This window comes from Perna viridis, chromosome 12 (assembly GCF_037379345.1).
Source record: "Perna viridis isolate PV_CMFRI_1.1 ecotype Kerala chromosome 12, ASM3737934v1, whole genome shotgun sequence".
Classification (NCBI taxonomy): Eukaryota; Metazoa; Mollusca; class Bivalvia; order Mytilida; family Mytilidae; genus Perna; species Perna viridis.
Genome location: NC_142456.1, coordinates 11,432,971 through 11,447,403, shown reverse-complemented (window position 1 = coordinate 11,447,403; position 14,433 = coordinate 11,432,971). Strand labels below are relative to the sequence as shown.

General features: G+C 32.8%; 1 protein-coding gene across 1 annotated transcript in view; it reads right to left on the bottom strand.

Moving 5' to 3' along the window:
* LOC148601195 (phosphoinositide 3-kinase regulatory subunit 4-like) overlaps positions 1–11,601 on the bottom strand; it is a 47,474-nt gene extending 35,873 nt beyond the window's left edge. Inside the window, exons 1-9 of the mRNA XM_088554225.1 lie at positions 11,520–11,601; positions 7,485–7,603; positions 6,999–7,123; positions 5,469–5,524; positions 4,954–5,103; positions 3,942–4,043; positions 3,252–3,445; positions 2,526–2,652; positions 824–996 (exon numbers count right to left, since the gene is read on the bottom strand). Of these exons, the coding sequence (XP_088410351.1) occupies positions 824–996; positions 2,526–2,652; positions 3,252–3,445; positions 3,942–4,043; positions 4,954–5,103; positions 5,469–5,524; positions 6,999–7,123; positions 7,485–7,579 (1,022 nt within the window). The 5' untranslated portion in view covers positions 7,580–7,603; positions 11,520–11,601. The remainder of the gene's footprint in view (positions 1–823; positions 997–2,525; positions 2,653–3,251; positions 3,446–3,941; positions 4,044–4,953; positions 5,104–5,468; positions 5,525–6,998; positions 7,124–7,484; positions 7,604–11,519) is intronic.
* Between the last annotated feature and the right edge of the window lie 2,832 nt (positions 11,602–14,433).

The following is a 14,433-nucleotide window of genomic DNA, read 5'->3' as shown; positions in this document are numbered from 1 at the left end:
TTTCTCTTAAACCCACAAAAGTTCATATTTTAAGCACCCACCTCTCCCAACACACATTTTGAATGTAAACAAATTTTATTGAAAGTGGTAGGTCATATATTCAGCAGTCATGCGCAATCAGGATATAAGCATGACTATGTCAGTAAAAATATGTATGGTGCGCAGTACTGGTCGTATCATAATATTTCTTACCAGAAAACGTTAAAAGCATCACAAGGTTATCAATGTTTTAAGAGATATGGAAGAGCAATAATACGAAAAGCCTATTACATTTGGGCGAATTATAATACAAATAACCTTGTATATCTTTGCTTCTATGCTTGGAACACCATATCAAGGCAAATTAAAAAATATAAAATGTGATTAAAATTTTTTAGCCATATCAAAGATAATTAATCAATTATAAAATTCACTTATAATAATACATCTGGACCCTGAAAATATGAAATATCAATGAAAATATATTGAATTATTTATTTTCTTTATTTTTATTTTCCAATTATGTTTCTCATGCCCACCATACAGGAAGTCATGTCCCTGTCGAGACATACCCATAAAGTCATTCATAGGTCACCTAACTAAAGTGTGTTTTTCTCACAATGTAAACATGCAATCTTGCCAATCTTCTGGGAAAATAAAAACAAAGATCAGTTCTTACAGTGACTTTAAAATTGTAACTATTTGATAAGTAATTCAACAAACAGGTAAACAACATGCTATGCTATTGAGAACTGATGACACCAGGAAACATGTGTGACAGATGGACAGACAGATAGACAGACAAATGTAAATTACATCGTATGAAAATAAAAAAAATTCCCACCTTATTACTCTATCATCAGCAGGCAAAATGGGTGGAGTAGCAAATCTCTGTAAATATAACTTCAGAAAGGAGAAGAAATACTCAGGGAAAGCCTTCCCTCTCTGTTGTATCATATACTCCTCAGCAGATAGACGGTGGTTAGGTTCTTTTTTCAACATGTGTCTGATCAAGTCCTGCAGACAGCATAAAAAAACAAACATACACGTGGTGGCAAATAGAACAAGAGGCTCCCAGGAGCCAGAATCGCTCACCTGGTTAAATTTTTGCCTTTCAAGGGCAATAACTCTAACAAGAATTTGTCCAACAATTTTGACTCCATAAATACTTTGGTAGGACTTATCATGATGATCATTTCATCAATCGAAAGTTTCATTCTATCTTTTATAGTTGTCAAGATGTTGACTGAAAACTGCCTTTTAAGGTCATTAACTCTTATATAGAGTCGTCTGATAACTTTGATCCCTGGAGACTTTTGTAGATTTCAGAAGTTGAAAGTTTCATTCCATCAATCATAGTTTTCAAGATATAGCCTGGAAACTGTAAAAAAAAGTCATTTTTCACCTCTCAAGAACAATAATCCTTACATGGAGTCATCTGACAACTATGATCTCTTGGAGACTTTTGTAGGCCTTATAATAAGGATATTTCAGCAATTGAAAAATATTGGCCAAACCTAACAGTTTGAGATTTATGCAAAATTCTGCTGTCTGACCCCTATGTTCTATTTTTAGTAACAGCAGCCATGTTTTTTAACCGATCAAATATCAAAACAATCATTTTGTTAAGAATACCCTAAAATACAAAAATACTAACTTTCATTAAATTCTGTATGGTAGTTTTTGAGAAGAAGATTTTTTAAAGTAATAACATCAAAAACAGCAAAAATCATCCAAAAAGGGCAATAACTCCAACATGGGTCAACAGATTTTAATAAAAATTTTGACCACAGATAGATCTCATCATGCTGAATACTTTTACCAAGTCAGAATTTGGCTAAACCTAACGGTTTTGGAGATATATGCAAAAATCTGCTGTCTGACCCTTATGTTCTATTTTTAGTAATGGTGGCCATGTTTTTTAACCGATCAAAATCCAAACGGTCATTTTGTGCAGGATACTCTAAGGAACAGTCATTATAAGATTCATGCAAATCTATTCAGTAGTTTCAAAGGAGAAGATGTTTGATGAAATTGTTAACAACAACAGACGACGACGGCAGATGCCAAGGGATGGCAATAGCTCAGATGGCCTACGGCCAGGTGAGCTAAAAATGGTACCACTTTAAGTTCAATTCTAGGTAGACTTGTGAGTGAATCGAATAACTATTTAGATAGAAATCTGCCCTACATCTAAAGTATGGTAATACAATAGGACACATTGCTACACATTAGATGGGATGCAAAACAGAATTCAACTACTACAGCCATTTGAATAAATCAGAAAGATTTGTATTGAAAGTGGTGCCATTCAAATGCCATGTAGCAGGAAAAGTGAAAAGAGCAGTTATCAAGGTCGAAGTTCACTTAAAGAAAGAAGTTAAACATAATATAATGTACATGTATATTGTGTGAGGAATAAATTGAATTCTAATTTGAATTAGTTTGTGTAATGTAAATCTAACAGGAATAAATGCTATAAACCCTTATACTGTCAACATAAATATTCTCAATTAAGCTGTACATTCTGACTAAATTTTACAAACCCTTATACTGCCATCCTCAATCTTTTCCAGGACTTTCCAGGGGCTGTATTCACCATTTCTGTAGGCCAATAGCTGGGATAAGTCAAAAGGGGCAGTCCCTTCAGTAAATAACTCTGTTATGACACAACTGAAATAAAAACACCTTTTGTACAGTTTTAACTAATAATTGGTTATTTTGAGCTATAATCAATAGAAGGACAAACCTTAAACAGTTGGGGCAATGATAGAACACACCGTTCAAGCTTGAAACAGTTCTGAATTTTGATTCCAATTAATATTTGAACTAGGATAAGAATTTGACCAGAATCAAGTGTTCCCTTTTAAGCCCTTTATTCAGAAACAATTCTAGTTATAACTCCTAAAATCAATACAAGCCTTTCTTTTGTAGTATAGCACCTTGTAGTATAATTTCAAATACATCAATATACTGATACTCAAGTAAATGTCTGGACACCAAACTGTCTATTGACGACTGACAATGACATTTTTATTCTTGAATGGATAGTAGGTATTTTTATTGTGACCAGCTAGTTAGGTAATTGGTCATTTATCAAAATGAACAAAGGTTTTCTATTAGACCTCCTGTAACCCTCTCCAGTCAATATTGTTCATATTTGAAAGCAACGTTTTATATCGGTAAATTTTCAAGTCTGAAAAATACATATAAAAGTCCTGCTTTAAAAAAATCCATAAAAATTATAACACAAGACTGTTTACAGTTCATACCCAGCAGAAAATATATCCATTGCTTGGGTTAGTTCCCCTGTCTTAACTTCACTGCTAGCTGTGATGTCAAGGTTACCAGTTTGACCTCCAACCTCTGCAGTTTTCCAACCACCTTCAACAAATCTCTCAGGAGCAATGTAACAGGTCCTCCGACGAGAGGTATCAAAGAAATAGGAAAAATCTGATGGATTATCCTGAAAAAGTTGTTTTTTTAATTTCCATTTATAACTACATCAAATTAAAAAAAAAACACCCATTTTACCCTATTTCTAAGGCAAACAAAACCAATGTTTGAATGTTACTACGAAATAAGATTATCATTTTGTTCAATTAAAAAATAACATTTCACAGATATTTTGTTTTAATGGTGTTTTCTTATACACTCTTATCTTTTTATCTTTATTATCTATTAAAAAAAACTCTATAGACAGCATTTTGTTCATACACTTTTTTTGTTATGCACATGATGCTTAATTCGAAGGAAAATGTGTAAAAAACAAGTGTCAAAGTGGAAAAATTCTTAGAAAAAAAAACAATACTGGGAACATCACAAAGATGATAGGTGAAGAACAAGTAGTTTGATATGGCATACCTAAGGTAAATAATAAGGTTTGAAACAGGACAATCTGTCAGTAACATACCTCAGGTAAATAATTAGGTTTGAAACAGGAAAATCTGTCAATAACATACCTCAGGTAAATAAACTGGCTTAAAACTGGCAAAATCTGTTAATAGCAACCAAGTCCATCCCGTCACCATAACATTCTCTGACTTAATATCTCCATGGAAAACCTGACATATATCAAAGTATTCATAAAAAATGTGTAGGATGTAAAACTAAATTTTAATACAGAGCTTAGCGAAGAGCAGCATGATACAACCACAGTGGTCAAACCCAGAACAGTTGGGGCAAGTGTATTTACATATTAAAAAAAAAAACGACAGGAACAGATTATTTATAATACACTGTACTCAATTAAAATCAATTTCAGCTTAAGAAAAAAATTTCCTTGATGAACATAAGATATCCAAAAACTTGACACTTATATCAATTTGAAGTTTCCAGCTACTTTTACTCAGTTAAAACCACTGCTATTCACTTCCTGTTTATTAATGATAAACTATGCATTAAAGGATGGAGAATGTGACTGATAAGTGTGTTAAATGGAACATGCTTAACACATTTTATGCTTCTTGATACATTACTGCAAGAATTAAATTTCCTAAATACAATTTTTTAACTAAATATGATCTTTCAAGGCCAAAAAGTAATCCCTCAAAACTTCAGTTGATATGATGACTAGATCTCAATTTTATTTGCAGAAATAATAGAATATTATTGAGCTGAATAATTGCAAGAAACATATTTACTGGTTATAAAAGAGGTATTAAATGATATAAAAGGAATTTCATTTGGACTATATTTTTTGTGTAGTGTTCAGAAATAGTAGGGAAGTTCCAGTGATAGACCGACAACATAAGGTATTTTGATAAATCAAAAGCCTAAAAAAAACTTTCATCCTAAAAGGGGGTTTGGTTTAGACAGGTTTCACTGTATATAAATAACTTAACTTTCTGTAAACATATCATTATAACCGTGCACATGTTTCAGTATTTAGTAAATAAATACTTGCTTTGTAATTTATAAAACTGCTCTACTGCTCAAAATAATAGGGAAAATTAGAATTGAAACCAAACTTACTTTCATTTTATGGCATTGGTTTAAAGCACACAGTAACTGAAAGGCTAACCATCTTTTCTCTATGTTGATTAGGAATGGCCGAGTACTAATTCTATCGTACAGACTATCTTTAACATACTGTCGAATTAGTAATGCTGCTTTCTCTGATTGCTGTAATAGAATGTACTACTGCACAATTCAAAACTATTGCAATGAGTTTCTTATTGAAAAAAAAAAAAACAAAAAACAAAAAACAAAAAACAGAAAAACAGTAAGTTGTTATTCGTTAAAAATTGGAAATAATTTTTGCAAAACAGTCCTACGGACAATTTTACGGAAATTGCTTCTGGTCATAAATTTTTATATTATTATACCCTTTTTTTTCCTTTAAGAATTTGTTTTTTTCAAAATAAACGAGAGACCGAAACCACAATATCAAAAGAGCATTCTGGGTAAACAGTTAAATTTATTTCCAATTATGCTCTAGTAATATAACATACTTGTACCATACATATACTTAAATTATAATTCCTTACCACAGCTTTCTGGAATGGGAGACAATTTGAGGTTCCATGCAACCTTGTATGTATATCTACAATATAAAAAAAATATTTTTGTGAAAGGAAAGAAAAGAAAAAAAAAGATTTCACAAAATAATAATTATAAAACAGTTATGATTGCAACATTAAGAATCTAACACTGCTAAGAGTACACGACAGATAAATTCCAGACACCCAAGGAAAAAAGCCAAGTTCCCTAACAAGGCTCTCCCAAGTTGAAGAACATTGAAATTTTACCTGAGGGTGTCTGAGATTTCCTTGCATTTTCTAACAATTTTTTATTTTCATTCTTACTTTTAAAATCATTTTTTTGACCAGTACCCCAATTCAGAAAACTCTCCGATTGCAAGATTCCTTTGTTACAGCGGTTCGGCAGGTGTTTCTAGAAAAGCAGAGGATGCTTACCCTACCGGTGCACCTGGTCCATGCTCCCAGTTTTTAGTGGAGTCCGAGTTGCTCATTTACTTTTGTTACTTTGTATGTATGATTTTAGTTACTTTATGTTCTTTGTTGTGAATGTCTGTTTTTCATGTCTGGTCTTTGTCCCTGGATTACATTCTTTTGATTACCGCTATAACCTTGGTTCCCTTGATTACTCTTACAAGACATCATAAAAAGTTAATCATGATGTCACAAATGTCACGTTTTATCTCAACTGAGGATGAGATAAGGAAATCTCACATGACTGAAAATAGGAATATCCCTGTCCATGAAGTGAGAAGAAAGTTCTAAAATTAAATTCCCTTCCATTTTTTAACAAGCTGTCCTTGAGCAAAATTATAAATCTTGTAAAATCTTGTGTATCATATAATTAGGTTGCAGGTATTTACTCAAGTTACTGTTCACAACGGAATGCAATTTTTGTATCATTGAAAAAAATGCAACTGACCTAATATTGCAATAAAAAAAATTTCATATTGGAATTTGAAAATCAAACTAGCATTTTTGAGTAAAATGATGAATTGAAATACTTTTAAAACTGCTAACAATGTATATTAAATGCACACAGTAGTTCCAAAATTTACAGTAATAAATATAATCACTCTCACATTTATTTTGTTTCTCATATAGTATTGAAATATAAACAGTAACACCATTATCCCAGACATGATTTTATGAAGTCAACAAAAAGTAGAAATTGATGAAATTGGCAGTAAACATATGTTAAAAAGAAAAAAAATCGACATTAAAATCTAGATTTTAAAAAGCAAAATTCATTTTATAGCGGGTGAAAATCATGTCTTTATTCCACATATATCTTTAGTGCCTGTCATTCATTATACATGTTGTAGGATTTTACAATTCCCCCAGCATGTTTTCTTTTCAAAATGGCATGATGTGCAGTGGGGGATCAGCCCTCCTTTTTATTGGAAAATTTGTCATTTTCATGTGTAAAATTGACCTGATGTAATAGGAGAGTTATAGTACAAAACTATGAGAAAAAAAGAAAATTTGCTCTGGATCAGGAAAGAGTTCTTTCTCCATTGCTACCTCTCATGGCCTTACCTTCTAGGAATGTTCTATGGCTTTTGAGTGGTAAAGAGGGATCATGTATTACAAACACTTTGACAACAACTAGTCCCTCCTTCGTCTTGGCACGAGCAACTTTGAAAAATCTGGTACTACCCAGGCTGAAATCGACAAAATTCATGTTCAGTATAAAAGTCAGAGCTACCAGTATTTTATAAGACAACTTATTATCAAGCATATGACAAACTTTGATATCAAATCCTAGTTGATACTTCATTTAGGCCAAATAAAAAAAAATTGTGTGTTTCCACTAACATGCAAAAAAGTTTGGGAGGATACAAATGTAGGCAGACATAGCCATTAATTTAAAATATGTTTTAACCATTTCATGATCATATTCAGTAGCTGTGATTGTTACTGTATATCTAAATTCATGATCATATTGAATTCAGTATAGTTCAAATGGTAGTCCTATACCTCGATGCATGATCATATTCAGTAGCTCTGACAATAACCATTTACCTGCATTCATAATCATATTCAGTAGCTATATCTGTAAGGTACTGTTCCACAGGTAAAATCTGTGAGGGGGCTATACCTGTCAATTGGTTGCCCATTATAGCTATGACAACATTTTAAATCTGAAACATACAAAGTAAATTTAATTTTACACTTATACTATACATAATTGTACATTGATGGCAACGAAAATCATAGATCTGTTTTAAACTAAAACTTTGAAATCAAATAGACAATAATCTTAAATGAATATTAGTTTATGAAAAATAAAAAATATGAGTCTTATCTATAATTTATGTTTCACATCTTTTATGTAATAAGTCCATTCATCTCAGTCTCTACTATGAAGACAATAATTTGTTACACAATAACCCTTGATTTGTTTACTATCCTTTTCAATGTTATAAAATATTGATTCCAGTTACTTACGTGTATGGAGTTTTTGTCACTTAACTCATACACTTTTCTTGAAATTACGACCTTTAAGCCAATTTTCTAGATAGGGCTTAGCCACTGGTCTATAATTATTGGAACAAGGATACGTTGCCAATAGCATATCATTTTAAAATTGAACAGTTACTATCATGACCTGACTACGTGATTTTCCAACCCGTATTTTTGGTTCAAATTTTGGCCTCATTCTCAATAAGAAATATGCTCCAAATTTAAGCAGTGAATTCCCAATTGTAATTTGAAACGATGTCAATATTTGTGTGTGCACAATTAAAATAGAGATTTGTCAGATGTACTTTGTAGTTAGTCCTCCCTTACCTCCACTGCATCATTTTGTCATCCAGATGTCACCACATGGATTTCAATTCAATATAAACAGTAAGTGTCCTCACCAAGGATTTTTATTAAAATTGTTTTTAGATTTTTAGAATTGCTAATCTTTGCTCTCAAGTATATAAATTATTTACTAAAGAGGCATTTTCACCCTCCTTTTCACAGGACCCCAGTCCTTCCACAAAACAGTTATGTTTGATCAATATGAAGTGTGTGTTTCCAATATGACCAACAGCTTCCATCTAGATCTGTCAAAAATATTCTTACATCAGATTTGTCAAGGCATGCATCATGCAAGAAACACTGAGCAGGAACTGATCATCATTACAAAGCACAACATTCTTTAGTAAGGTTTGTGCCATTGGTAATTGTGTTAATGCTTTTTGTGTTTTATTTACCGGTGTCATATGATATTTTCACCCCTGGGGTTATTTTAACATAACCCCCTATATGATATTTTGATCCCCCTTACAGGGGGTTTAATTTATCACAGGAGGGGGGTTAATATATTGCAGGAGGGGGTTAAAATATAACACAGGGTTAAGATATCGCAAAAGGGGGGTTAAAATATCATAACAGGGGGTCAAAATATCATGGGGGGGGTTAACATATCATACAGGGGGAGGTCAAACTACCATAAGGGGGGTCAAAATTTTGCTATATTTTAATCCCAGGGTCAATATTCCACGGGGGTCAAAATACCGTATGACATTGGTATTCCTTAATCATCTAAACTTAACATCAGTTGAAGCCAGTTATTTAATTAACCATCAGTTTTTCAACAAGAACTCTGACTCCAGAAAAGAAGTTGAAATAAAATGATGATTAAATAAAAAATGAGCTTGAAATGATGTCAAATATAGAAGATCAAAATATAATTAAGAGGCAGTCTTTCTAAAAATCAGACAGAAAGTGATTCTTGCATATTAAAAACCAACCAAATTCAGTATTATTTCTTGTTCGGAAACAGTTACTGATCACATAACTAGATTTAGCTTTCATTTGGTTGTTCTGCTTTTGAGATAAAAATCATATAGAATGTACATAAAGTTTGCACTTTAAAAGAGTTATAGTTCTTGATTTGGTTTCATTTGGTTCATTTTAGTGAGAGATGAATGTATAATTTTCTAAGAAGTGCAAATCTGAATGCAGAAATTAATGTTATGTGAAAGTATAGCATATGTAGATTTAAAAAGCATCGTTTGTTTGGTTGGTTTTTCTACAGCATCAATCACTTTACCACTGGCAGTGTCTGAATATTATATGGACTGGTACCAGTTCTTAAAATATACATGTACCACAAAAAGTTTGTAGGTAGTGATTCATTCTTCAAAAATATCACAAGTGACTTGAACAAACTCTTTTTATTGCTGAATATGGGATATTAATATATATATAGGTCCTTGAGAAGACTGGGGGCCTGCGAGTGTGAATCATAAATCATCAAGGTCAGGTCAAGATGTGTTTACTAAATCAGCTTCCAAAAATCTGTCGCCCAAAAAATTGCCAGCTTCCAATTTTTGTTGCAATTTTCTGGTGTTAGATTATACATGTAATTATGTTCAAACATGACCATGAATTTCACCTCTGCATCAGAACAAGGTTAAACAAAAACAATAATGGCGACTAATAACCTTTGTCATCATTTCATTCTTAAGTACATTTATTGTAGGTCAGCATTTACAATCATGATAATTTTCTTGGGTATTTCATAGACAAATAATTCTAATCATAAGAGTCTTCTTGCTTTTAGCCACTTTGGTCGAGAACGTCCTTGCCAGAAAGTTCATACATGCATGAACTTCGCCAGATCGTTCATACATGCATGAACGCCAGTCAACTTGAAACCAATATGGCGGCCGTGTAGTTTGAAAGAGAGTGGCAATGAACTGAATGGCATAATATAGCTGTAAGAATAGTTTATTACATGCACATTGATTTTACCTGTCAAGTTTGTTTACAGAGAGTAATTTTCAGCTCGGGGAAAGAAACTTATAACTGAGCCTGACTGAGCCCTTGAAAACACTTCAACATTGAGGCCGTTCATTGAGTTTGGGAGCTCCGAGATCCGTTCAGACATGCATGCATAACCGAAAATGGCTGTTGAATCCTATAATATCCAGGCTACATAGACATGGTATATAGAAACAAAACATGTCCACTATCTTGTTTTTGAATTTTTATCAAAGGGTTTATATTTTGACCACCACAATAAGGTTAACCCAATATTTAATGGAAAAAAATCTTTAGAATTCAGAATATAGATGGTAGCAAGCAAGCAAAGCTCCATCTTAAATGTACAAAAATTTGTAGCAGGTTGAGCCACCGCCATACTTTTCCGTCCCCAAGTTTAACTGTCCCAGGTTTTCCCATCACCAAGTTGATACATCCCCTCTTATGATTATATTGCATAAATGTACATGTATGTGTATAAAATTTTGTGTCATATACTGAAAGAGTAATCAAGGGAACCAAGGTTATAGTGGTAATAAAAAAAAAATGCAATCTAGGGACAAAGACCAGACATGGAAAACAGGCATACACAACAAAGAACATAAAGTAACTAAAGTAATACATACAAAGTAACAAAAGCTAAAAAACTACACTAAAAACTGGAAGCATGGACCAGGTGCACCGGTTGGGTAAGCGTCCTCTGCTTTTCTAGAAACACCCACTGTGTTGCTCATAAAAAGTCCAGACCGGGTAGTCAAACGAGGAAAGGAAAACTATGACCCTTTGAATAAATCAGTTTTCATGGTGCAAAACTAGTTAATTACAGACAATATATGTATGACTATGGTCATCACATGTTCAAGGTACATGTAAGTATTATTTGTTAAAAAGAGAACCTAATACTTTATACTTCAGACTTTGCCTCATATGATTACTGATACAGCTGTACATGTAGGTGAACATTTAGCATTCAAGCTAAGCCATCAAGGTGATATTAAAGAATTCTTTTTTGTTTTTTAATTAATCGAGGATCTTTTTTTCCTCTTTTTTTTGGGGGGGAGAGATAGTTTCTGAGTTCATAAGATCTTACAAATGATTTTATTTATGTATAATCCTAAAAAATTGTATTTATCTGACTTATGAATGATAATCTTATGTCATGAAATAAATCAGTGACAGTGGGTGGCAATTGCCAAAAATCAAAGGGCTTAACCACGTAATTAACTGTATGAATATATGAATATTCAGACACTGACAGAGACAAATAGCAATATCGTTGAGTTATAACTTTCCACATACCCAAAATTCTAAAGACTTAAAAAGAATTGTTTCACCCGAATATCTTGGCAAAGAGAAAGTAAAACCGGAAATATAGTTCATAATCTCTAAAATGTACAAATCATAGGGGTTTTTTTTTATTTAAAAATTAAAATGAATTTTATTGCATCCTTTTCAACCTATAGTTGTTTTTTGAGCAAAATAATAACAAATTATCCCGTAAACAAATATGCGGTAGTTTGAGGAGAACAAATCCTCGGCCAACTCCGGCAATGCTCGGAATCAAAACATCTAAAATGAGAAACGAAATGAAAAAAATATAAACTGTGAAACGAAGCAAAATTAAAAAAAAAAGAACAATACGAAACAAAAATGTATTCAAGTAGGTCTAAAAAAATCAGACAGGAGGTGATATGTGCATGTCGAAAACCTACAGGAATCACTTTTATTTCTAATTTCGAAACATTTATAAACTATAATGTGCTCGTCATCATAAGCGAATAATCAAGGGAACCAAGGTACGATGTATGGTTGCAGTCTGCGCACCTCAATACTTGCAACAATGCATTGATCCTACTGTTTTTTTTTAACAGGTTGGCGGTGTTGTAGCCCGATGCATTCAATACATGCTCCACATCGTAATTTTTTTCTGTTCTTAATAAGTTAATGAAAGACTAATCAAGGGAACCGAGATTGTAGCGCAAACAAAAAGAATGTAATCCCGGGACAAAGACCAGACATAGAAAACAGATGTCACCGTAATAAATTATCAGTTGAATAAAAAAAGAGAAATGCTATACTGATTTCGATTTACTATCATTTACTATCATGTACGCATTCATTCATTCATTGACAGACAGACAATGACAATGACAATAGACTTTCACTTTATATACTTTCTGCACGATAATTTAATGAATGCAATCCCGCCACATATTGCCTGTACTATACATACTGTATACCCATAAAAAATATGGGTATTCACACTTACTCAGCACATGAGAGCTGCGGGATCTATAACTTTTTCCTTATTTCAAGTAAGCACATTTTCAGTTTTAAAGGATTTGTATTGCATGTTCTGCCTGTCAAATTCACGGTCCAAATTATAGGGAAACTTTTAATTACATAATTGTAATCCATTTATTAATATATTTTCAGTGTGAATAAAATATTGGATAGCTTATATAGTTAGTTACTTATCATCCCAAATAGAACTAAACCATGTGGCCAAATGATCCTGTGACAAAATGAACTGTGTGTAACGCTCTCAATGTAGACTCAGTAATAGTAGACACCATAGATCCACTATCTATCAAATACTTACATCTTTTCCCGTTCACATAAACATGTGTTTCATTTGCCTTCCCGACCATTATATCTAACAAAGTAGCTTTAGGTTTACTTACAATATCATCTGTAGATTTAACTATCGTAGGACTATGCTTGGCAGCAACGAGTTTAGAATCTCCAATATGTCCTTCATTGGAGACTCCTATTCGTTTAAATCGCCAATGGCATTTTGTCGTGCATTTACAGACTGATTATTGTAAGTGTTCTTATTACCACCGCGACCTCTCTGATTCTGATATCCTCAACCTCGACCATAATGCCGTGAATAATTTCCACGTCCATAACCTGTTACCTTATTTGTTTCTTTTGGTGTTTTGTTTTCTAAAGTACCTAATCGCTTACTCATACGGTCATTTTTTTTCAATATATCGTCAAGCTTGACGGAGTCCGTAGAAATAGACTTAGATGTTGCACAGTGCTAATAGTTTTTTTTTCAGAATTTGACAATTCAAGCTCTATAGCTCTGATTTCCTTCCTAAGTTCATAAAATCCTTAACTGTGTCAAATTTATTTATACCTACATGAACTTTTAAGAAGTGGGTCTCTTATTCCTGACCAAAATTTAGATCGGAGCATCCCATTCTTAGTATCGAAGCTAATATCACCTTTCTTAACAGCAGGTTGAATTATTGACTCTAAAGTCATACCAAAATCAGCTACTGACTGAGAAGGTTGTTGAGTCTCCTTATAAAACTTCTCAAGTAAAGCTTCACTGGTATAAACATTATCAAACACACCCTCTGACTTATCAAGTATCTGCTGAGGAGATGCATCCTCAGGTAATGGCAAAAACGAGCTTTACCCTTCAGTGGACCCCTAACAGAATGTAATATGACCGGATCAGAAAAAATTCCCTCTCGTAAAACGCATTTCACCTCAAACATCCAAACATCAAATGTCGCTTCACTCTTAGCTTCTCCAGAAAAAATAGGAAACTTCGGCCTCTGAAAAGCACTATAACAAGTCGACATATCATCAAAAAACGACTTTCCCCTAACACCACTAATATGTAAAAAACTAGACTTTTTAATCGGTGGATGAAGAGGGGGCCTTGGGGTACACTCTTAATTTTAACCTTAGGGGTACTACGTCTCAGTTCATGACCCTTAACAACTTTATAATCAGTGTGTGTATGTAAAAACTTAATCATCTTATATATTTCTGCTTTAGACATACTTTAATTTAAATCATCTTCGAGCTCTTTTTCTAAGTCTTTTTCACTAGCCATAATGTTTACTATAGACTCAAACTGTACTGGCTGTATTTGAGTAGAATATTCAGTTCTATACCACAAATATTTAGCGGTACTGGGACAACACAAATACAAGGACAAAACAACGAAAAATGAAAATGATGAAATGAGTATGAATAATGATATGACTACTCACCATTTACATTTCAAAGGTCAAAGTGCAAAAGAATTTTAGATCGTGCAGGTATTTTCTGAGTGTTGTGCTATAATAGGTATATTCTGAAAAAAATATATTTAAGGAATTAGTAATAGGGAAACATATTCACAAATCAATTTCAAAGCATATAAATGTCCATATTTTCAAATCAATGTATTTACTTTACTGTCTATGTA